This window comes from Labrus mixtus, chromosome 16 (genome assembly GCF_963584025.1).
Source record: "Labrus mixtus chromosome 16, fLabMix1.1, whole genome shotgun sequence".
NCBI lineage: Eukaryota > Metazoa > Chordata > Actinopteri > Labriformes > Labridae > Labrus > Labrus mixtus.
This window is the reverse complement of record NC_083627.1, coordinates 17,386,311-17,409,013: the sequence shown is the minus strand read 5'-3', so window position 1 is coordinate 17,409,013 and position 22,703 is coordinate 17,386,311. Positions and strand designations below refer to the sequence as shown.

At 41.3% G+C, this 22,703-nt stretch overlaps 1 protein-coding gene across 1 annotated transcript; it reads right to left on the bottom strand.

The window, feature by feature from the left end:
- Window positions 1-353: 353 nt before the first annotated feature.
- On the bottom strand, window positions 354-22,347 carry hibadha (3-hydroxyisobutyrate dehydrogenase a). The gene is made up of 8 exons (XM_061059408.1): window positions 22,231-22,347; window positions 19,659-19,819; window positions 19,282-19,391; window positions 19,049-19,170; window positions 8,718-8,851; window positions 7,631-7,707; window positions 2,732-2,888; window positions 354-1,967 (listed from the first exon to the last, which is right to left on the bottom strand). Exons 1-8 carry the CDS (start codon window positions 22,298-22,300, stop codon window positions 1,809-1,811), a joined length of 990 nt encoding a protein of 329 aa, XP_060915391.1. The 5' UTR covers window positions 22,301-22,347; the 3' UTR covers window positions 354-1,808.
- Between the last annotated feature and the right edge of the window lie 356 nt (window positions 22,348-22,703).

The following is a 22,703-nucleotide window of genomic DNA, read 5'->3' as shown; positions in this document are numbered from 1 at the left end:
AATATCTGAACTGAAGCTGTATATAATATTCTGATCACTTCCAAATAGTCTTTAATATAATTAGCCTTTTTAAGAGAGGACAGCAGGAGAGAGACGAGGAAGTGTAGAGAGAAGTGCTATGGAACCCCATGCATCAAAAGGTTGCAAATGGAAAAATTAAACAAGCAACCAGTGCATTGAGGACACTGCCTCTGAGCCTGCTAAGCTAAGCTAGTGCCCCACAAATGTTGTTTTTTGAGTTCTATTATATAAACATGAACCTAATCTATATTGAATATACCTTGAATTACAATATCACCATCTTCATCAACATACTTGACTTATTTTTAAAAAAATCAGACATAACACAAAAATCACAGAACATCTTTATTTTAGGCTACAGCATGACTGAGGATCTGTTTCACAGAGCAAAGACAAACTGTCGACACTATTGATGAATTTTACTAAAAAAAAAAGTGAGAGTCCATTTAGATTCCTCTTTAATACTACACAACAATATGAAATATACATTATGTACATTTGCTCTGAGCGGGGGAGCAGCTGTTTCCTGCCCACATTTTACACAGATGTTATACAAGCTGAGAGAGAGGGACAGAGTGTGAGAGGAAAAATATTTGAGGATAGACTTTAAAACAGAAAAGATGGTGAGAGAAAGTGCTAGACGGTGAGAATAACATTTTGTAGTGAACAGTATAAAATTCAAACAGTGTTGGTCATAAAATAATACTCCAGTGGCTAGATAAGCAGCTGCAGACGGCAGAGCGGAGAGGTATGTTCAAAGAGATTCTGTAACTGTATCAAAATTGCCCAGAGCATTGCACTGCAATGCACACAGTGCAAAAATAACCCCAAATATAAGATATCACAGTATTTAGACAAGCAGAACTGGGTGATCCAGTGGGATGAGAATTAAATGTCCGTCAACATACCAAATATCTGAGAAAAAATGTAACTGTAGTTTCATCATGAGGTAAAAAAAAAAAAGTGGAGGTTGAAAAATGTAATGAAATGAAGAATGGATTCTGGTAGGATGACATCTTTCAGCTAAAAAAAACAAACACTGACAACTGTAACAAAAGTAAATATTGATCCAACAGTGTGGTCAGTTTTGGTTACCTTACATGTAGTGCTGAAATCATGGGCTTTGTGTTTCAAGTAAAAAGGGAAATGGTTTAAAAAGAAAAACAGTAGGTTAACCAAAACTCTGCATTCTCTTGCACTGTCTCTTTAATGACACTTTATGTATTCTTACTATAGTGTGTTTACTCTGTCCTCTTTCATTGGACTTGGAAATGTCCGAGTCATATGGGTAACAAAGCAAAAAAGCGCAAACCCGACAAAAGCGTACCTAAACTTTGAACGATCATGCACATTACTTATCAATTGTCCTGGAAACCGCACATTATTTGCATTGTTACACAAAACCTTGCAGTGCCTCATCCTACCTCATTTCACTCCGGCCTCTCAGCCCAGACTAGGGAGAGAGTTGGCTTTGTCTCTAGATACTGATCTAAGGTCAGTTTTAGCATCTCCACCATGCAGAAGGTGAGCGGAGGATGGTAAATATGATTCAGCTAATGCAATGGGGGGGGGGGGGGGGGGCACGTGTCGACATACAGTATGTTAATTCGACTGCAGATCTGTGCCTGAGGGCAAGGCCGTAGTCTCTCCTGAGCATAGTGGGATAAGGGGCACTGGGGTGTGTACATACGTGTGTGTGTGTGTGTGTGTGTGTGTGTGTGTGTGTGTGTGTGTGTGTGCGTGTGTGTGTGTATGGTAACATCACAGTCTACTTTGCTCCCTCTCCATCACTGGCCTTCCTCCTCGCGTAGGAATTGGAAGACGGATGAGAAGTCCTTGTTAGCGTAGCCTCGGGAGCACATGACTCTGAAGATCTGGTGGGCGAGGGAGCCCAGAGGGATGGGTGTCTTAGTGTTGGTGGCAGTGTTTTGAGCCAAACCAAGATCCTAGAAAAGCAGACACACACAGAGAGTAAGGGGCAGAAAGTCAGATAAGTGGACTGAAATCATTATAATCTCTTTTTGTTTAACTAACGCCTGACTTAAGTGACTGTAAGAAAGTGACTGTTTATCCCATTACTATCAGGTTTCTTTCATTTGCTGTGTGTGATAGGAGGACCCTGGCTAATGAATGCAAGGCACACAATGCCAGTGTATTAATAGACACCCAGATGAACAGACTGACTTATACAGACGAACTAATGCAGTGTCAATAAATTTTTTGTTACACAATAGGTCACAGATGGACTGGAGGAAAGGAAGCAGATACAAAAGAACAGTTACAATTGAGACAAAGCAAATTACAGGGTCGAGAGACTGACAAACAGAGGCTTAAGGAAAAGGAAAGAAGAGAGTTTTAGCTTCAATAATTTCTCGATAAGAAGAAAGAAAATTAAAAAAGAGTATATCGTAATTATAAAGGATCTTTAAGAAACTTTGCTTCAAGGTTCTCTTATCAAATGATTGTACGCTTCTCCAAGTTTTAATTCGTTTGGAATATATCTTGAGATTGACTCCACAAGGGACATTTTCTGGGTGTTTTTTTTCTAATTTACCAACTTTTATAGACTAAGCAGACAGAACAAAGCTTGACATTACAAAGGGATTAAGACTTTAGTCAACAATATACAAATTTTTAGATTAGCCCTATATAGAGAGAGTCACAAGTGATCCTCAAAGAAATGACACAAAGACAGGGATAAGGGAGTAACCTTTGCCATTAGAGTGGTTCCAAAGCCGCCCTGGTAGCTGTTGCCTGAGGGGACTCCCTCCATGACACCAGGGACTGGATTGTACGTGTCGCTGGACCAGCAACGACCTGAGGACATGTTGAGGATCTTTGCTAGTAGCTTGGGATCCAAACCAAGTCTGAGAAAGCAGGAGAAGAAATAAGTTAGTATCTCTTTTACAGTTACAATTCACTTAGCAGACGCTTTTATCCAAAGCGACGTACATCAAGTACAACAGTAATCCATTCATACACCGCCCCGAGCAATGCAGGGTTAAGTGTCTTGCCCAAGGACACATCGGACATGTTGCTCAGCTGGGGATCGAACCCTCGACCTACTGGTTGAGAGGCGACGACTCTACCAACTGAGCCACAGCCGCCTTTTGGACCTGGACATTTATGGGTCCATTATAAAGGGATCCAAGCGGATACAAATCACAGCACCATTTTCACTCTTCTTTCACACTGGCTCTGCTGGTATTAAAGTTCAGTGTGTGTGTTTGTCAGGAAAAGAACAGGCAATAAGAGTAGGATAGGAACATAGATTATAGAATTAATTTTCCAAACAGCAAGATGAATAACATGAAAAAAGATGGCTTGTGGGGTGGCTGGTGATTGTAGTGACCCCCGTTGAACCTTATGCTGGGCTGTGACCATTCCTCAGTGTTAATGGCTCAAGGCTTTGTAATGTCGGCTAATGCAGTATTGATGTTTACCAGCACATCTATCCTTCATCATCCCCTCTTTCATAGAAAAACGAAAGTGGAGGAGGAAAAGTGGTTAACAGCACAGGGGAGCCATAAACCTCGCTGTCACGTATAGAGAGGTGCAGGCTCTCACTTTTGCTGCCCCATTTTGCTGCAACCCACTTTCATATGCGAGAGGAACAAATCTCCTGGCTGTGATAAGACGAGGGAAAAGCAAATGAGACAAAGAGAGTGAAGACAGAGGCAGGCCAGGGAGTGAAACAAAGTGCAAACCATTACAGTAGAGAGGGTGTAACTCTAGCGCCTGTGTCTGTGCAGTGCAGCTTTTGTATATTAACGATTTAAAAGATAGTGTAAAGCTGCCCACATCAAGCCCTGGCTGTCTCAGCTCACTGTTACTTACAGGCCTGTAACTCTATTCTGCTCTCAATATGACTATTAAACCATCATAGGTCCTTAAGGCCAGGACTCCCCCTCCCTCCCTCCCTCCACCTGGCTCTCATTCTGCCATTATAACCACAGTTTTTATTAGCTGTCTACTAACTAATTAAGAATGGGAATTGCATTTACACTCTCTCCATGTCGCTCCCTCTGCCCTTTCTCTTCGTCTCTTTTGTGTCCGCTCTGCCGCACTCGTGTTTCTTTTACAGACTGTTTTGGAAATGTGGCATAAGTGACACTGCATGCGTGCATGTGTTTGAGTGTAAACATGTGTTTCAGCCTCCAGTCTCTCTGATGATGGCTTTTTTAGTCTAAGTCTGTAAGCATCCTTCCCCGTCCTGCTTCTGCTTCTCCTTTCCTTTTCCTCTTCCCCCCCCCCCCATCCTCCCTGCTGACACCTCCCTGTCTGAGGACTCTGGGGGACATATGTTTGACATCGTGCACAAAAACCCCCTTCTCTCTGCGCGTACGCACGCACACACAGGCAGGCAGCCCCTCCCTGCGTTCTGGGTCAGCAGCTGAAAAGGTTACTAGCTGAGCTACAATAAAGCGCGTCCGAGCGCGCAGATCGTTTGTTATAGCGACCAGAGACGCTGACGGGGAGCTGTTGTCCTCTGTTAACGATAAATCAATGAAGTTCCCCTCCTGCTTCCATCACACACATGCATGCACACACAAACACACACACAGTGGTGGTTATTAACCGACGCAGTGGTGTTGTTCCTCGCCTGCAGTAATTTGCGTGGAGAAGAGGACATGTCACGGTTTAACAAGATTGACATGGATAAACACACAACGACACGGACAGTGAAACAAACATGTTGCTGTGCGATGCCTCCGCAGATTAAAGAAACGTGAGAGGGAAGGAGAAGAAGATGAAAATAAGAGGGGAGGGTGTTAATGTGCTGGGGAGCTGTAGCAGGTGGAGTATATTTGCTGCTCTGATATTAACTGTCTGTTTCAGTGCGATTAGCTCCGCGTCCTCGTCGGATGCCACAGGAGAGGAAGCCAAACCCGGTCCCCATTTATTATTACATTACAGAGCTAACGAGCACGTATACACACACACATGACCATTTAGTGTCTCATTTATAGACACTACGAGCGTGTTTATCACCCAACTTTAATCTTCATCACAACATATGCTCACAATTCATTTAAGGGCAAGAGAGATGTGTGTCTGCACGTGTGTGGGAAAGCTATTTCTGTCTGTAAATACAAAGGGTCGTGTCTTGTTAACCCCTTTGATTCGCCTGTTGTTATCCCCATAAAATGAGTTAAGGAGTAAATATGTGTGTTCCTACTTTAGCTTCAATGACAGTCACTTCAAGCAGTGTATGCATGAATGGGTGCAGGTAAACAGGCATGTAAAGTGAACCATGAGCTGTAAAAAAAAAAAAAGCCTCATGTCCCTTCCTGGGCCAGTCGCCTCTCTTTCCTCTTCTTCCCTTCCTTCATCTCACGTGCATCATTAAAATCACTGCTGCCGCTCTATTCAATACTCTGTAGATCCCATCCACCCTTCTCACTGGTTGGTTGGATGCAGAAATAACAGCAGGCAGAGGAGAAATGAAGGGATTAAAATAAGAGAATTAAATGAGGAGGTAAAGCAAATAGGGATGAGGAAGAAAAGTCAAAAGAGATGGATAGAGAGGATGCTAAAAAAGGCAGGGTGTGTGTGTGTGTGTGTGTGTGTGTGTGTGTGTGTGTGTGTGGGTTCGGGTGTGCTCGTAATTGTCATGCGTGGCCATTCCTAGCACTAAGAGAACGTCACGCTCTGATGGAGACGGCCCGGGCTTCCATCTGAGATCAACAAATTAGCTCAAAGAACAGAGCTGTGTGTGTGTGGGGGGGTCTGTGTTTGTGTGTTCACAGTGTGTACAGGTAAGAAGAAACACACACACATGGCGCACTGACATATTGGAAAGAAAGGGCAGCTCTATCAGGCCCAAGTCCAGCATGATAAAATGTTATTGCCGTTTTCTTGTAAATTGGCTGTGAGTGCTCAGTCTCCTTTGTGTCAGACTGTTTCATGTGTCTGTGTGTGTGTGTGTAAGTGTCAGTAACACACACACACGCATAAGAGTGCGTCTTCTCTGCATAAGAGACAGGGCCGCAATGCAGCATGGGAGATTTACGGGTGTGGGCTCTCTCTAAACGATGACAGTCTTTGTCAAACCCCATAATAAAGCCCCAGAGATTGGCTGGTAAGAAGCTGGGAAACAAGGAAGCATACACACACACACACACACACACTGTGCATGTACACACGCACACAATCAAGATTGAAACTCAGGTTTGCAATGATATAAACTAAAATCCACATTTAAAGTGAAAGCATGCAGTCCTTAAAATCCTCATTTCATTTGCATACATTATAATGATGTGCACAGTAAGTGGAGGTTTTGGTACTTTTGTAGAAAACGGCTGTCCTCAGTGCCTGTGGATATAAATCTGTGTGTGTGTGTGTGTGTGTGTGTGTGTGTGTGTGTGTGTGTGTGTGTGTGTGTGTGTGTGTGTGTGTGTGTGTGCGCGCGCTTCAGAGACAGTGTGGCAATGTGTAAATCTGTGTTGCTCCCTTAATGCCTCCATATTTCAGAGGCCTAGTGGGGGGATTTATGTGTGACTGCTCATGCCAATTTTCCTCTTCTGTCTCAGCACAGATAAATCTGCAGCACTAACACAGCTGCACTGTGAGAGGGGCAATTCTTGTACGTGAACACACTCATACACACATTATACTGGATGCACACATCTTTGGAGTAGGAAAACCTGTAAAAAGGACACTATAGTGACCCAGTAAACAGAGCAGTGTGCACAGATGATGTTTGTAAATTGAGTAAATAATCAATTCAACCGGCTATGGTTAAAAAAATGATCTGATGGTTAGTTTCAATTTCAGAAAAAAATCATATGTAGGCATCCCGTAGAAACCTAAATTCACTGACCTAAACCTTTTAGCCCGTCTTTTACATATCATTAGAACATGTTTTGGTGAAACTCAAAAGACACTATATCCCATCATCCTCAGCCATTAGGCCAAAAAAGGCTTTGTGCATAAACGAGGCATGATGAATTATGGGATTTCTAGGCGGTGTTCAGTGACAGGGTTGTGACAGGATTCTGCTGAGAGCTCAATCAGCAGATGTAAATCAGAGTCCATGGCTCCGCCCACTCATCTATCTCTTTCGGGCAGAGGCGGTTCTGACCCCTTCACTCTCTCGCGCACAATCACTCACACGCACGCACACACACACACACAACCACACACATTTCCAAACGAGTATTAAAGTAGTAAATAACTGCCAATGTTTCAGTAATATCAGTGGTATAGCAATTGCTTTCATAGTGACGGCTAAATCTAAGGGCCAGCTCAAGTCATATTCACGCATGGCTAAAATGTGAAACCCTTAACGTGCTTTTATAGGTTCATGGTGCTTTTAGTTCTAATAACCACGTGTCAAAAATGTCAACATTTTGTTGACTGGATAGAAAGTCAGCTGCTCAACATCCCTAACACGAAACAAAACCCCCTACTGGATGAACCGTACATTTTTTATTCACACCTCCCAAACACCTCCATGCTTCTGCCTGTAAACGATATATTTTGATCAGTAGCTTATATTATATTGAAGGGTCTTGTAACATTTTCGGTGTGAACATAGTGTCTCAGGCTTTTTTTCCTGTGAGGATAGTGGATTGAAACAACTTATTTGAGTAGTGGCTGACAGTACCTGATTCCAAGATTCATGGTCTCTGCAGTGCCAATCATCCCGATGGCCAGGAGCATGTTGTTGCAGATCTTAGCCGCCTAGAGACGATAGACCAGAAAGCGAAAAAAAGGGAATTTAACTGTGTGAAAATGAGGAGAATTCTAACACTGCCTTTAACAACATTGAAAATGTATTTCATCTTTGGTTCAGACTAGTGAATAAGCCAAAACAGTTGTAAAACAGTACAATATATTAGTATATTTTTTCAAATTAGTAACAGCTTAATATCCATAAACCTTAGGTTCATTAAGTTTCAGGAAGATGGTCTATTGCTCTGTGGTACAAATCTAAATGTTTTTTTTTCTTGTTAGTTATGTTATTTAGCTATGCTTTAGGACAGTATATCTCATATTTTGTAGATTTTTGTGTGGATTTTATACTTGTACTTTTAAGTGAAAAATCCCTCTTTAGGAGTTTGCTCCTTTGGAAGTATGACATTCTTGAGTTGTGCTTTTAAGTGGTGCATTTATACAGTATGTGGTAGGTAAATACAGTCTGTATTCAAGTTACTCAAATGTATGAAACTCTGTCCATGTGAATAAAGATCATTTCATTACTCCTATCATTAAAGGCAAACCACTTCCTAGGCAACAAAGCAAGCTGGAGGCAATGTGACCCAAACAGATGAATATTATGCCTATCTATCTCTTCTGCAGAACACTTTTGGATAGTTATTTCCGTACTGAAGGAGGTATTTAGGGTATAGAATCATTGCGTTATCACGACTGACCCAACCAAGACATAGACAGTGGTTTTGAATAGTACAGGAACATTTGGAAAAATGACCTATTCTTTCAAAATAAAACAGATGAGTTCGAAAAAAGTTGTAGAAGTAGAAAAGTTATATTTTTTAGAAAGAACACAACTAGATGTAGACTAAAACTACCATTCTGGAGATAGCAGCTAAGTTTTGATGCCATGTTTTAGTTTGAATAGTTATGTATGGAGGAATTTAGTTTAAAAAAAAATATATGCATTTTTATGCTATATATGAATCAGAGAGGTTTGTAGCATGTGTGTTTGTGTTTGCATTGCATGTTTCTTTTACCTGTCCTGATCCAACCTGTCCACAGTAGACAACATTTGCTCCCATGCAGGTGAGCAGCTCCTGAGCAGCGTTGTATTCCTCTTCCACTCCACCCACCATGAAGGTCAGTTTGGCCAAGCTGGCAGCCCCGACGCCTACAAACACAGCACATGTTCAGACATATCGTTGAAGTTTACTGAGGTGAACACACACGTTTTATAATGGTACAAACACAATATATAGTCCAAATCAGACCTGTAATACATTGCACATTTTATAGGAGGTTAAAATGAGAGTTACATTTAACAAAACTTTTCGTACTGTATCTTAGCAAAAGTCAACAGAAGTTGATATCAAACTAAAATGTATGTGATTGCCTCTTGAAAGAACACAATATATCAAATTCTTAAGCGTTTCAACACAACCAGCTGTGTCACAAAGGTCAGTTGTGTACTTTGTGTGTTAGTCTCATAGTAGGACAGAAGTGTTAAGTAGTGCTGCACCAGAGGGACAGAGGTATCTTTAAAAGGCGATTGTTGCCATCATCCACTACACAACCCTCGTGGGAGCTTTCGCCTTTTGTCCTGTCACCCTTCCTCTCTCCGTCTCGCACACACAAACACACACAAAGACGCACATGCACACACCAACAGCTGTGCCTGAGGCCAGCCCTCCTCATGGGGGTATCAGTGACAGGCGTGAGGGGTAATTAACTTTACACTTTATCATGTTCAATTAGGCGTCCCTCCCCATGCCTGATGGCTTAAGAAGCGTGCCATGTTGTAGGAGGCAACCACACCCCCTGCCCCTCCACAGGGTCCTTAATGCAGAAATAATCCCCTTTCAGGGTGGCTTGGAACCAGTTAGCTTTAAGTCCCCTCTGCAATTCAAGTGTCCCTAAAATGTTTCATTGAATAGCCTTAGAAAAAGAACACTATTATACCTAGTATTCTACACCCCCTCCAAAAAGGAGACAACAAACAAAAATGTTTTCCTCAGGTATAATAGTACTCAAAAAAAGTAAGTAAGTTAAAAACAGGCTAACTTGCATGCAAAGAGGCAGATTTTTCTAGTTAAACTAAGGGAGAAAAGGAAAAGGAGGGAAAGTGAGTTCAATTTGTCTTTAGGGTGTCGTCTAGCTCTAATGAAAGGGCTCTTTATAGTGAAAGCCTAATAATGTCGCTGTTAATAATTAAAGAGAACTGCTGGGGACAAAACAGCTGAAATACCATTATCAGACATAGCTGCAAAGGAGAGGAGAGGAGGATTCTTATTGTATATTTCAATGACTCAAAAACATAAATATACATCTCTATCCCCCTCCACTTTCTTTAATTGGCTGTTCTGTTGTCAAGTGTATGGTGATGCCACTGCACTGTTGGTGTGTGTGAGTCAGTGTTGGGCTGTCAGCAGGTCGTTAGGGCCACATAATGAAGGCCGAAGCCCACAATACTGCAGCTGCCTGTGGACTAGGACAAACACACGCCTAGCATACAGCCGCCAAACACTTATGGGCCAAAGACGAAGGATTTTATACACTTATCCCCCTTCTTGTTCCTTTCTGTAGTCTTTTTTCTCTCACTTTCACATCTAACCTCATTCTTTTGAGTATATTTTTTAAGCATGTAATGAAGTCTTTACTTCTTGCCAGAATAACTCAGAATCTGTGTTAGCCAATATGAAGCTCCGATATGGTAACACCTACTGTTTGTGATGTGTCATGTACAGTAGCCATAGAACTTTTCATCATTTACAGGAGAAAAAAAGACAAATAAAAAAAACAACTTAGCAGGAGCGCTATTAGTTTGAGCTATTAGCTAGTTTTAAAAGTTTAACTAATGGTATCCTTATTGCTTAATATTTAATTTACTAGTTCTCAACTTTCAGTCTGAGGTCTTCTCACAAAAACAAACCAACACACACACAAGCGCACACAAACACAAACATATCGGCATAGAAAGAATGCCAACTGTGCTGGTTCATTAGTGGAGATCACTGCTCGCAGACGACTAAAGAGGAGATTATTGATAATATAGTCAACGTTCTGATCAATATATGTCACTAGAAAGAGAGAGAGGGAGAGATAGAGGGGTGAGAGAGCTGCAGAGAGAGATGTAGAGAAGACAGCAGGGACGGAAAATTATCCTCCTCTTCCTACCTCCCGGCTTCCCTCCCAACTCTCCCTCCCTCAAATTAACTAATCACCCATAATAAGCTCTTATGATCTGTAGTGGATTTCTATAGGCAGTGACACCGGGATGATGGAAGATCCAAGTAGGTGGAAGAAAAGCACATCATTAGCATAACAATGTGTGTGCGTGTGTGTTTGTGTGTGTGTGTTGGGGGTAACAGTGAGTCTCTTCATTGTACATGCACAAAAATTTCTGTGTGTGATGTGTAATTTTATGGAAGTGCCAATGCTACCGTGTGTGTGTGTGTGTGTGTGTGTGTGTGTGTGTGTGTGTGTGTGTGCGTGTGTGTGCGTGTGTGCGCGTGTGTGAGGGGACGTCCCGTTCGCGGACTGGTCCTGTCAGAGACGGATTAAAAAGGAATGCTAATGAGGCTTCCCGAGCTCCGGGTCCGCCGGCTCATCCATCCCAGCGGGAGTGACAGTCCTGGATCGTTAGCACTGCACAACTACACAACGCCCCCTAGGGGGGGACACAAGACGTGTGTGTGTGCATGTGAGTGTTGGGTTTTGGGGGCTCATGATATAAAATACAAGGTAGAGAAAAAGAGTGTAGGTGGGATTTCAAATACTAAAAAAGACGTATGCAAAACAAAAAGTTATCTGCATAATGCAACAAATGAATACATCTTAGCACTCATTTATAATTAGTTCTTTCTCAATCAATAATAAATAAATCAAATATATTTATGAAGCACATTTAAAATCAGCAACAGCTGATATAAGCTGTACATAAAAAGTAGAGAAGAACAATACAGTCAAATTTCAGAGGGTTGAAAAACAACAGTGCAGACAACAGAGACACACATCCAAACAGAAAAAAAAAGTAATATTAAAAGGAATAACAATGATGATACAATGTCAACAAGACCAAAATAAATACATAAAAAAGACTCCTAATTAGAACCCAGAAGCCAATATGTAAAATTATTTTTAAGGCTGGATTACTATATAATCACCATAATAGAATGAATACAAGAATCATAGCACATACTGCCAATTCTTTGAGGAAAAAACTGTAGATTCTGAATAAACAGCAAAGTTCTGATCTTCTGTTGAGCAGGCAATATTGTTATTGGAAATATTTCCCTTAGGAAAAGACCACCTCTCTCCTCGGTCACTTCCTCTCATCCAGCTTCAGGTGAAGTTTTGGTTGGTGAAAAGTAGTGGGTGCCCACCTACTCATCGGACACACATATATCAGAGGCAGGCTTGGGCCTATTGGACTAATAATGAAACAGTCTGTGGCGTATACAGTGAACAGAGCAAGGTATAGTAAGAGGAGAGGAGAAAAGAAGGTGGCTTCTATAATATGCATGACTTTTGAGGAGGCACCAAACTGTGTGTCAATCTGTGTTAGCATGGGTGGCTGTGTGTGGCCCGTGCAAGTTAGCTTCTGTTCAATTACAAACACATATCGACATCTCCTTCATCTGATCTCCTCCATTAACAAGGTTCAAGTTAATGAGCAGGCAATCAGCCACTATTAGGACAGATGCTTAACAGCCGGCTTTGACGACAGGCATTAACTGTGAACATAAGAGGGTGATTTCTGTTGTGTGAAGGGAGAGGAAGATCAGAGGAATGACTTTGGTTTGGCCTGTTTGTAGTGAACACTGAATTCATTAGCACTTCTTTCATTACACACGAAAGACTCAACCAAAGCAATGACAACCCTATAACCTCTGCAACTTTTTTTTGAAGTGGTGTGTGCGTGTACAAAATAAGTGTGAACGTCTGTGAACATATGCATGCAGGATCTGTGCGTGTGTTCCTCGGTTTGAAAGTGTGTGTAGCAGGGACAGGTGCAGATCCCAGAGCAGGCCGCCAATAAGACGTCTCTTAGAGCTTCTGAGGCCGCATGTCTTAAAGTTACGAGCAGCATGTTAGCCAGTATGCACTTTTTATGGGTGGTGAGTTTAAATTAAACTACATTTGTGAATATGAGGCTGCACAAACAACACACACACACACGAAAAAAGGGATGTTCTCAGAGTTCGGTAATGAATGACGCATTTGACAGCATGCCACAACCCTGCTTTTTCCCCCCAGAGAGTAAACGGAAAAACACTCGAAGCAAAACAACACCTCTAATATCGTTAGAGCTCTTCCAAACACCTAATTTCCTAAAATGATAATGTTCCCATTCTTACTTCAAGAAACACCAGAAATCATTTCACACCTTCTCGTCCAAACGTGGTCGGTGTAAACAAACTCTAGTTTTGGCATAATTTAACACTGCTTGCTACTATGTTTTTAACTATATGCACATGTAAGGTTAAAGTTTTGGCTCGGCTGTATTCATCCATTCAGACTTAAAAGAGCTTTTACACTTACATGTAGCCTTGAGTCAACAGGAGAAGGCTGCTTGCAGCGAAAGTCAGTGGGGGTAGTATGTTTACAGGCCAGCATTGCAGCCTCCTGTGGCCACATTATAATAACAACCATAGGCAGATTTTTTTTTCTCAAACTAAATAAAAAAAACAAACAGGCCCCCATAAAAACCAGATACTATGAAAAAGATATTGAGTACATAAAAGAAACACTATGAGGGTGCATTTTGACCAAGAATGCTAAAAAAAAAAAAAAAAAAAAAAAAGGCACTTTCAACAATTTATCTGCCAACTTTGCTAATGCTCCTCTGTTGTGTTAAAAACAGAGTCTTTATCGGCTATAGTTAACGAGAGCAGTGCCATGAGAACGGACTCCTGCACACCAATACTTCATGAGAACCTCGAGTGGGAAAGGCGACTGGAGACAAGTTTGGGTTTTGGGGGGAAAAAAAAGAAAAAAGGGAATTCAGTTTACAGCATCAACATGGTTTCTTGTGTGCAAGGGTTTTATTTTCACTGCCCGTCTATTGACACACAGGCCAGCCATCATCATCACCATCATTATCATCATCATCAGTAAGTGCTCGCTTCTGCAGGGAGGAGGCTGGTCAATGGTAGGTGACAGAGGCTGCAGGGAGCAGCAGAGATCCACAATCAATCCTCTACCCAGCCCAATGAGACTCATCTAGGATAGAGCAAGTAAATAATGATCCCCAATTAGGCTCTTAGCAGGCAGACACATAAGCACACTCACACTTGTGGTTTAGGTTCAGAAAGTGTCCTTCACACAGACAAAACGCTAATTCGCTTTTAGTTGAGTGACATGTAGAGTGACGTTTGGGCTACATTTGACGGACAGATACGTTCTGTATGACTCATTAACCAGCTGACTATTTGTCTGCACACGCACGCACACACACACACGCACTAGTAGTCACTTACAAACACACAGCAGATGACATAGGGGCAGAGGCGTGAGAGCCAGTCCCCAGCTGCTGCGGGTCCACCTCCATCTGGACCGTAGGGGTAGAGTCCCCAATCACTACCCCTCCATCATTGCTGTCTCTGGTAGCTTTACTGGCCCTGCACCCTCCCACCCAGTGGCCCCCCGTTCCCCTCTATGTCACCAGATCCCGTCAGTGAGAGGCTTGTTATGCTAATCTAGTCTTTGGATCACTCGCGCTCTGCTTTGCTAGTTAGCCATCAACTTGACAGACTATACGACAGCAGCAGCCCCATGCCCATCCGACCTTCTTCCTTTACTGAGCGTCAGAGGATCCTCACTAACCTTCACTAAACTGCATTAATGCTTCCAGGCTCATCTTCTCCATTAATCCCATTCTCAGACCGGATTAGGTTGGCCTGAGTGCCCTCCAGCTCTCTCTTTGACCAGAGGTACCAGTGGCCAGTTTCAAAAAAAGAATGTTGTTTTCTATTTTTTATGCAAGTCTTCCACATCTTAAATCACTTTCTATGTGGTATAACATCCATTAAATTTTGAAGACCAAAATGTTAAATACAGATACACAATACTACAATGAATTTGTAGAAATGACATTTTACAAGTGAAATAGTCTCAATTACTGCTTGTCCTCAGACAATGAAAGTGTATTGTGTAGAAATCAGTGAGTATGTGAACAACGGGTTATTCAGTTCATTCGTGGCAACAGAAGTAAAACAAAGACAACACTGTTCATATTTAAACTGTAACAGTTAGTCATTTCATTGAATAGTTGGTAACCCATTTGATACTTGGTGACTTTGGATTTTTTTTCGGAGAAAAATAGACTTTCTGGGCTTCAATAATTCCATTGGAAAAAACTGTTAAGATGTCCTCCAGACATGTTCTGAGAAACAGAAAAATACTTTGCCTGTATTGATAGGACAGCTGAGGAGAGACAGGAAATGTAGAGAGGCAGAGTTGACTTGCATCAAAGGGAGTTGAACCTGCTGTCGATGCGTCGAGTCGAGGACAATAGCCTCTGTATATGGGGCCCCTGCTCTTCCAACTGCAGTTTAACCGGCGCCCAAAAAGGTCCCTTCTTAATTAATTGGACTTTGATTGTCTTCCAAACAATTTAATGGCACAAATGCCGGCACATTTGTACATATCGTAAATGTTTTCATTCAAGATAAGCAGAGGAAAATCAACATGTTCATTACATGAATGTGAAGCCTCTTCCATCAAAATCTGCACCTACACTCATTCTGCACTGCTAAAGTCACACATTGCTAAAGTCACACATTGCTTAAGTGAATAGGAACTTTCAGCACTAGAATTAACATTTCCTCTGGAAAAAAATATATCTTTTGGACAAAGAAGTGTTTTAACTCCCAATTCCAAGCTAAAATAAAACTATTAACCTTTCATTGCTTAATTAAAACTAAACTCAACAGCTTTGGACAACCTGTGAAGAAACACTAATCCCGACTTCCTGAAATGATCTCAGGTCTGACTCAATGTTAAATGTCACTCATAGTAAAACTTGATATTTGTGAAAGGGCCTTTAGGCCTGAAGGGAGAAACACAGTCTATATCAGTCAGCAGGAGTGGATTGGCAGCGTTGATTGATGAACCAACTGGTGCCAGCCTTGGCTTGAACAAGCTCCTGCAGGTTGCAGGATGACGTACAAACAGTCGGCAAATGACACACTGCAACACTCAGGCGTTAGTTTGTGTGGTACGGATATGATTAGAGTGGTGTCGAGACTGAGCCCAAATAGCTAGTTAGCTGAGGATTATAAGACCTCGCAAACAAGCGACATTAGCCCGAGTGCTCAGAGTCCCACAACAGCTAGGCTCCCTCTTGCTTTCATTGGGACCGATAGCTGACTTTCCCAGCGCTGGGAACAACACAATGAAAGGTTTTAGGGCTTTTTAAAGCCATCGTCCGTTAGCAATGTGGCAGCCCACCATGGGCACACAGACACAAACACAGGCATTCTGGGTAATTACTGCTAACGACCCCGCCGCTTGTTAGCCAGACCTCCTATTTTTGCAATCGCTTTGCCAACACCCTGAGTCTGTGACATCAGAGCTTGTTTTGTTGTGGGTCAGCTTTGCATGCGGACGCTTTTAATGACACCAGACAGTGGTGGCAGTGTGTGTGTGTGTTTGTTTCTGTGTGCGTGTGTCTGTGTCTGTGCAAGCATTACAGTGTAATGTAAATTGCCTTTTTGCAAAACAGACTTCAATATGGAAATTTGTATGCGTTTGTGTGTATCATTACACAATCATTACACAATTGGACCATGAAGGTCTAAAGCTAAGACACTCCATAATGTGTAACACTGACAGCCTGAAAGAAGCCCATGAGAAGAAAGTGAAAGTTTCCTTTTGACTGCTTTAAAAAAAAGGGATATAACTTTGCTTTTCAGATCCCACGGTTGGCTGCCAAACCTCTAGTGACGCATACGACACACAAACACACACACATTTCTGTGTAAAATTCGCCACCTAACACACCACACATACAGAAAAGGGTCCAGTTTATATCAAAAGAAAAAAATCTAAAAAAAATAAAAATAAAAATACAGACACCACAGAAAGAACAGCTGTGTCTGCAAAAGTTTAAGAGGCTCGGAAATCACAGCGAGTCTGAATGAATATTCTGTTGTTCTGTCAAATGAATTTGTTCCAACAATTTCTTAATTCAAGTTGATTAAATCGAGATGATCTAGGAGATAAAATAATTGATATCCATGAAACAAAATATGACTATAAGGTGACACTATGTACTCTCTGGGATATATATAAAATAAAACAAAAAGGAACTCTGCAGACCAATGATTTTGGTAATTAAATCTACCAACGGGAGACTACAGAGGAGAAGGTTCTCTAGCTAGTGACAGGGCCCTGCTGTGAATGTAGGACTAGGCGCCTTTCCTTGGCAGGGCAAACAATGAAGAGTACTATTGGTCATAGAGCTGAGCCACATACTTTTCTCTTCTGCACACATACACAGCTCATAATTGTAACAATGCCCTATTTGGGTAGGGTGCCATCTCCTGGTTGGATCAGAGCATGTAAGCTCATATCCCATCCAGGGATGTGGAAACTGAGCTGAGTGGTGCAGGGAAGGGATGTCTACAGGTCTCTACTATGAAGTTACTTTATGCTTTCATGAGCTGTATATCTCCACAGCTTTAGCCTGGCTTATCAAGGTCACATCATAGCCCACTTTCATTCCTCAGAGCTAAGAGAGGGGCTGCCTGTCTCAAAGTTAGCATCCAAGGGCTGTTTCTAACCTTTATTTTAATATCAATTAATCTGTTGATCAATGTGCTTTTTAGATTCATATATAAGAAAACACGAGGAAATAATGAAAAATTGCAATCTCCCAAAGCATTGGGTGGCATCTGAACACTTCTTATTTGTCCATAAATTAGTCTAAACCTTAAATATTTTCATTACTGTTTCAAGGCTGAAGCTAGTTGTTCTTAATAGTTTGCCTTGTAGATTAATTAAATTGATTAAGAGAATATCTCTTCTAATTCTCAGTTTCTTTTGAGGGGATTTTAAGCATATGTTAGGCTTTTGCACTCTAAACTAGCTGTGCTCACTTATTGATATGAGTTATGGTTGTCTGGAGGCGACGCTGGGTGGGCGGGTGCATGCAGCATGTGTGCATGCATGCATGAAAGACGAATGTCTGCAGAGCTGGTGGCAGAGGCCAGTGGGTAAATCATCGGTCATCTTTTGCTAGTAAAAGAGGCTTAGTCAAGAGACAGGAAAGAGGAAGAACCTTCACAGAGGACTGCTCACACAAACTGTGCACTGTCTGTAGTATGTAAACACTTTGTGTTAAGGGAGAGTAACAGGCTTACGGCTATGATCTCACTGACTGCAGTTGCTCTGTTCTCCAGACGCCAGCAGGTAAACATGCCATGTCGGTTCAGTCTGTGTTTGTTTGGGAGAGGGCAGGAGCAACAGTCTGTATTAGTGATGTATTGAAAATTGTGCAAAAAAAGCAAATACAGTATGAACTGATCTGGTCTGCAGGAGTGTTAGAATGAAGCATACCTTAACCTCATCCCTGAATAGAAGGAATCATGTGCGTGTGTGTGAATAAAAGAGAGAGCGAGGGAGACAGGGAGATGGACAGTTTTACTGCGATGTGTCTCCTTCATGTCTTATCTCCCTCCTCTCCTCTCCTGCACTACATGTGAGGGCAGTTTCGCTTCTCTTTATGACTCTTTATCTGACATGAAAGGCACTAACATGGGATACCCGCCATTACGGCTCCATCAACATGAAAAGCTCTGACACAGGATTCTCCGCCGCAGCTCAGCCCATTAAGCACAACTGGTGATCCTGTGCTCTGTCAAGAAGCCGTCACAAGTAGACAGCAGCGACATAATGAGGACTTCAAACCTTAACCTTGCCTTTAAGACCCCAGGTCAAAAGCAGCAATAAAATCTCGAGAGGGCACCCACTGGCTGGCCCGCTCAGTAATTACAACCCATGTCCTAGCACTCACCCAAAAGGTCCCATAGCTTAGATATACAAAAGAGTGTGAGACAGTTCAGAAGTAAGGCTGAGGGGTCACAATCCTAACACTGTGATTGGTATGCTCAAATTAACAAACTAGCAATGTGAGACTGTCCTCTTAATTCTTTAATATAATGCCTTACAAGTGGCAATGGAGAGGAATAAAGCTTGCAATGCAATTTTACCTTTTTGCCATTATATCAAAACAGAACAGCAATTTAAATTGACATAGCTACACAAATTAAAATAACCAGGGATGTACATTTCAGACCTGAAGCACAAGGACACAAAGACAACTGAACAAAAAGGTGCAGACAATTTCTTTGAGTGAAAAAATTACCTCCTGATACTGGAGCATCCATGAAAACAGCCCCCATCTTCTCTGCGGCGACTGCCATCTCTTTTGATACAGCTGGGTCGATGGTTGAGGAGTCAATCAAAAGCGTTCCCTTCTTCACCTTCCTGAAGAGCACAAAGAAGCATTCTGATTTCATATAAATTTGATAAACAAAGAGGAGGGTAAAGGTTGGTTGTTTGATGTGTCACAAACTGAGCCTATGATATTCAACTTACTTGAGGATGCCATTCGGGCCTGTGTAGACCTCTATGACGTTAGGGCTGGAGGGTAACATAGTGATGATGCGGTCTGCTTTCTCTGCCACCTCTGCTGGAGAGTCGACTACCTGAACATTGGAATTATAGTTTCATTATATGACACTGTCATCAACAAAGACTACACACCGTCATGTGCAAATGGAATGTGTTACGGTTGTTTTTATTAGGACCTGTTGGCACAGACACACATATTCACCCAGTAACAAATTAGTGAGTAATAAAAGGTTGCAAATTATCTTTTAGTGTACTGGCTGGTTAAATGTCAGATTTGACATGTTATGTAACCTATGTTATGTTAAGATGTTTGTTTGTGTAGTGAGATATGTGAGTGTTACCTGGGCACCAGTTTCCTGCAACTCCTTGCGAGACTCAGGAAAGACATCGGTGGCAATAACAGGATAACCGTTTCTTAACAGGTTTTTGGCCATTGGACTGCCCATGTTTCCCAGACCAACAAACCCCACTGGTGTTTTTGAGGCCATCGATCGCGATGACACTGCAGTAGGAGGGGAAAGACACCATTAAGGGGTGGAATAAAAGGTTAGGTCATTTGTTTGGCAGAAGACCATGGGGCAATACAAAAGCTTCACAATTCTCAATATCTTAACCAGAACTTCCGAACATAGATACAATTTGTGCAGACCGACACGAACATAGCTGTCTTTCAATGACCCAAGTGCAGAGTATTGTACAGCTGAAGAAATTCAAAGCACTAACATTTAATGAAGGCAGTGAAAAGAAACTGTAGAAAACAGCTTTACTAATACTTCCACAGGGAAAGTCTCTAATTAGAATCAATAACAACAGAGCAAATCTTATTGCTCTAACTTAAAACCAGCTTTCGGGCAGTCTGGCCAGGCTATTAAACACTGCTGGCTCAGCCAAGGTCCAACAAGGTTAATAGCAACTAAACAGAGTCAAGAAACCCAACTACAACAACAGGATTAGACCTAAGTAGTGAAGCCCACACAGGAAGAAGCCTTACTTGCCAACCCCTTCTCTTACCCTTCATGTTCCACATCACCATTACTTACACATTACTTAATTGATACTACTTAAAACAATTAATTCAAGGAGATAAAGGAATGCTTTAAAAGAACATAAAAATAAAATACCTGTATCAGGCATTCCTTACTTTGCATGGAAACTAAATATGTGCTGGCAAACATAGCCTCGGTGCTCTGACTGCTTTCTCACTGAACTGCTGTGCATTGTTTGATATTAAACCCATTTTTCTTTGGAAAGTGCATTCAAGAAAATATTTATGCTTTCTAAGACTGTCAACATTTTAGATCTGTTTTCCCTAGTGGAAAAGATTAACACTTAATTTACTACCAACATTTAAATTGGATAGAGAACATAGATTATATATTTGAGTTAATATGAGAATATTTCCCCTGTAGGTTAGGCTCATGTGCATTTCAGTGGCGTAAAATATAGATTTTCCCCATCTTTTTCATTAAAGAAACCAATTATTAATTTATTTAAGTTATCAACAGTCCTCTCACACTAAACTAGACCTTGTCCATTAAAAGCTAACAATATTTCATCGTAATATTTGCAGTCTCCCATATTATACATGTAAGTGTTACAGCAAACTGATTCTTAAAAACACATTACAAGCGGTCCTTGTTGTGTTAATTGATTACTTTTCTGCATGTTAGACTGCCTCAACAGACTTTATACTCAAGTGTACAACTACAGAATATATATATATTTTTAAGTAGGGGTCAAACTATTTCATTTTCCACATGCATTGTTTTTTTTAAAGACACAGTCTAAGTGTCTTAATTATATTCAGTTTACAATGAGATAAAATAGTAAAGCAAAAAAAATCCTCACACAAAATAATTAGGAACATTATTTTCTTGAACTTTAGATTATTTCAATCAATAATTCATTTCAGCACTTATTATGCTGCTACTGATGCACATCCTTTTTAAAGTATAAGGCAACTGGAGTTAGAGGCTTTTATCAGGTTTTTTTTTGCTGTACAGTTTTATTTCAGGCATTTTACGTTTCTGCTTATTTGTCCTCCATCTCTCAAATATATTTTTTTTATTTTTTTTATTAATGATTCGTCATAATTCAACTAAATATGTTCACACAAGAGGGCTTTGTCGAGCCATTTGAAGCAGCAGTTGGCTGTACTTTGCAATGGACTTTGGAACTGGGCGCACACTGTAACTATACAGATATCTATGTCTGCTTTAATAAAGTATCATGAGGGGGAAGGAGGAGCGCCGTTTCTGTATTTTGGTTTTTATAGTGCAATGCAAAAAAATGTATTTCAATAGTTCACTTCACATCACAACTATTTCAATACCAGACTGTTACATGTGTAGCTATATAATCATGCCAGTGGCCCCTGACACTCACATAACATCCAGGTCAAACAACATTCACTGTTCCTGATTTAGACCATATGTAGCCTATGTATTTTACAATAGGTTAGGAAAAGAGCATTCTTATACTAGTTAGCTCATTAAAGGTGGAAGCTGTAGAACATACCTAAAGCTGTCTTATATATTTAGACTTAAAATTTAAAAAAATCACTTGCACATAAGCACCTAGAGATAAAATAAGAGATGCTTGTCAGGAAAATTAGCTTCTGCTGGCCATTGCTACCCATCAGACTTCAGCTTCTGCCTTGTGCCTATTAAGCACATTTTCCCACCATGCTGCAGGATTGAACAATTCACCACAGGTGGCTAATTCAGGGACATTGTGTCCAGACTTTAACACTGAAGTAGCAGCAACGTTAGGTCTGCATGCATACTATCTTCAGAGAGCTAACAAGCTAGCTAACAGGCTGAGGCAGGCAGTTCTCCGTCTGCATTTTCCTCTAAAAACACATTCATTAACGAAAGAGGCTCGAGGAAACCGACAACATGAGCGATACGTTACCGAAGGCAAGGTCGACATGCTTATTCCACCTTAACAATACATTTCGGGACCCTCTAAACAACGCAGCCATGCTTCTTTCCCCTTGACCTCGGCGTACGGTGACAGCTGTCAAGTCAACCAGGAAGCTCAAACCGAGCTGGTGTGAGTGAGCTGGATTTCCGCCAATCGCAGCGCTCGTCGAGTTGACATAGCCAATTGGATAAAGACAAAGGCGGGACATCCTGTGCTTTTACTCCCATGCCCTTTAACTGCCCCTGTAAGTCCAGTGTTTATTCTTAACTGTTAATAAAGTGTAATTATTATGGATTTAAAAACAATACAATTAGTTTTTTTATTTATTAGTTTGATGTCTCGGGAATTTTACACCACTAGATTCTGTAATGTACCTCACAGTGATTTTATAATATAATTTTAAACTAGATGGGATATGCATTTTTAAAGGGAGGGGAATTAAGATTAGATTTTAGATGACT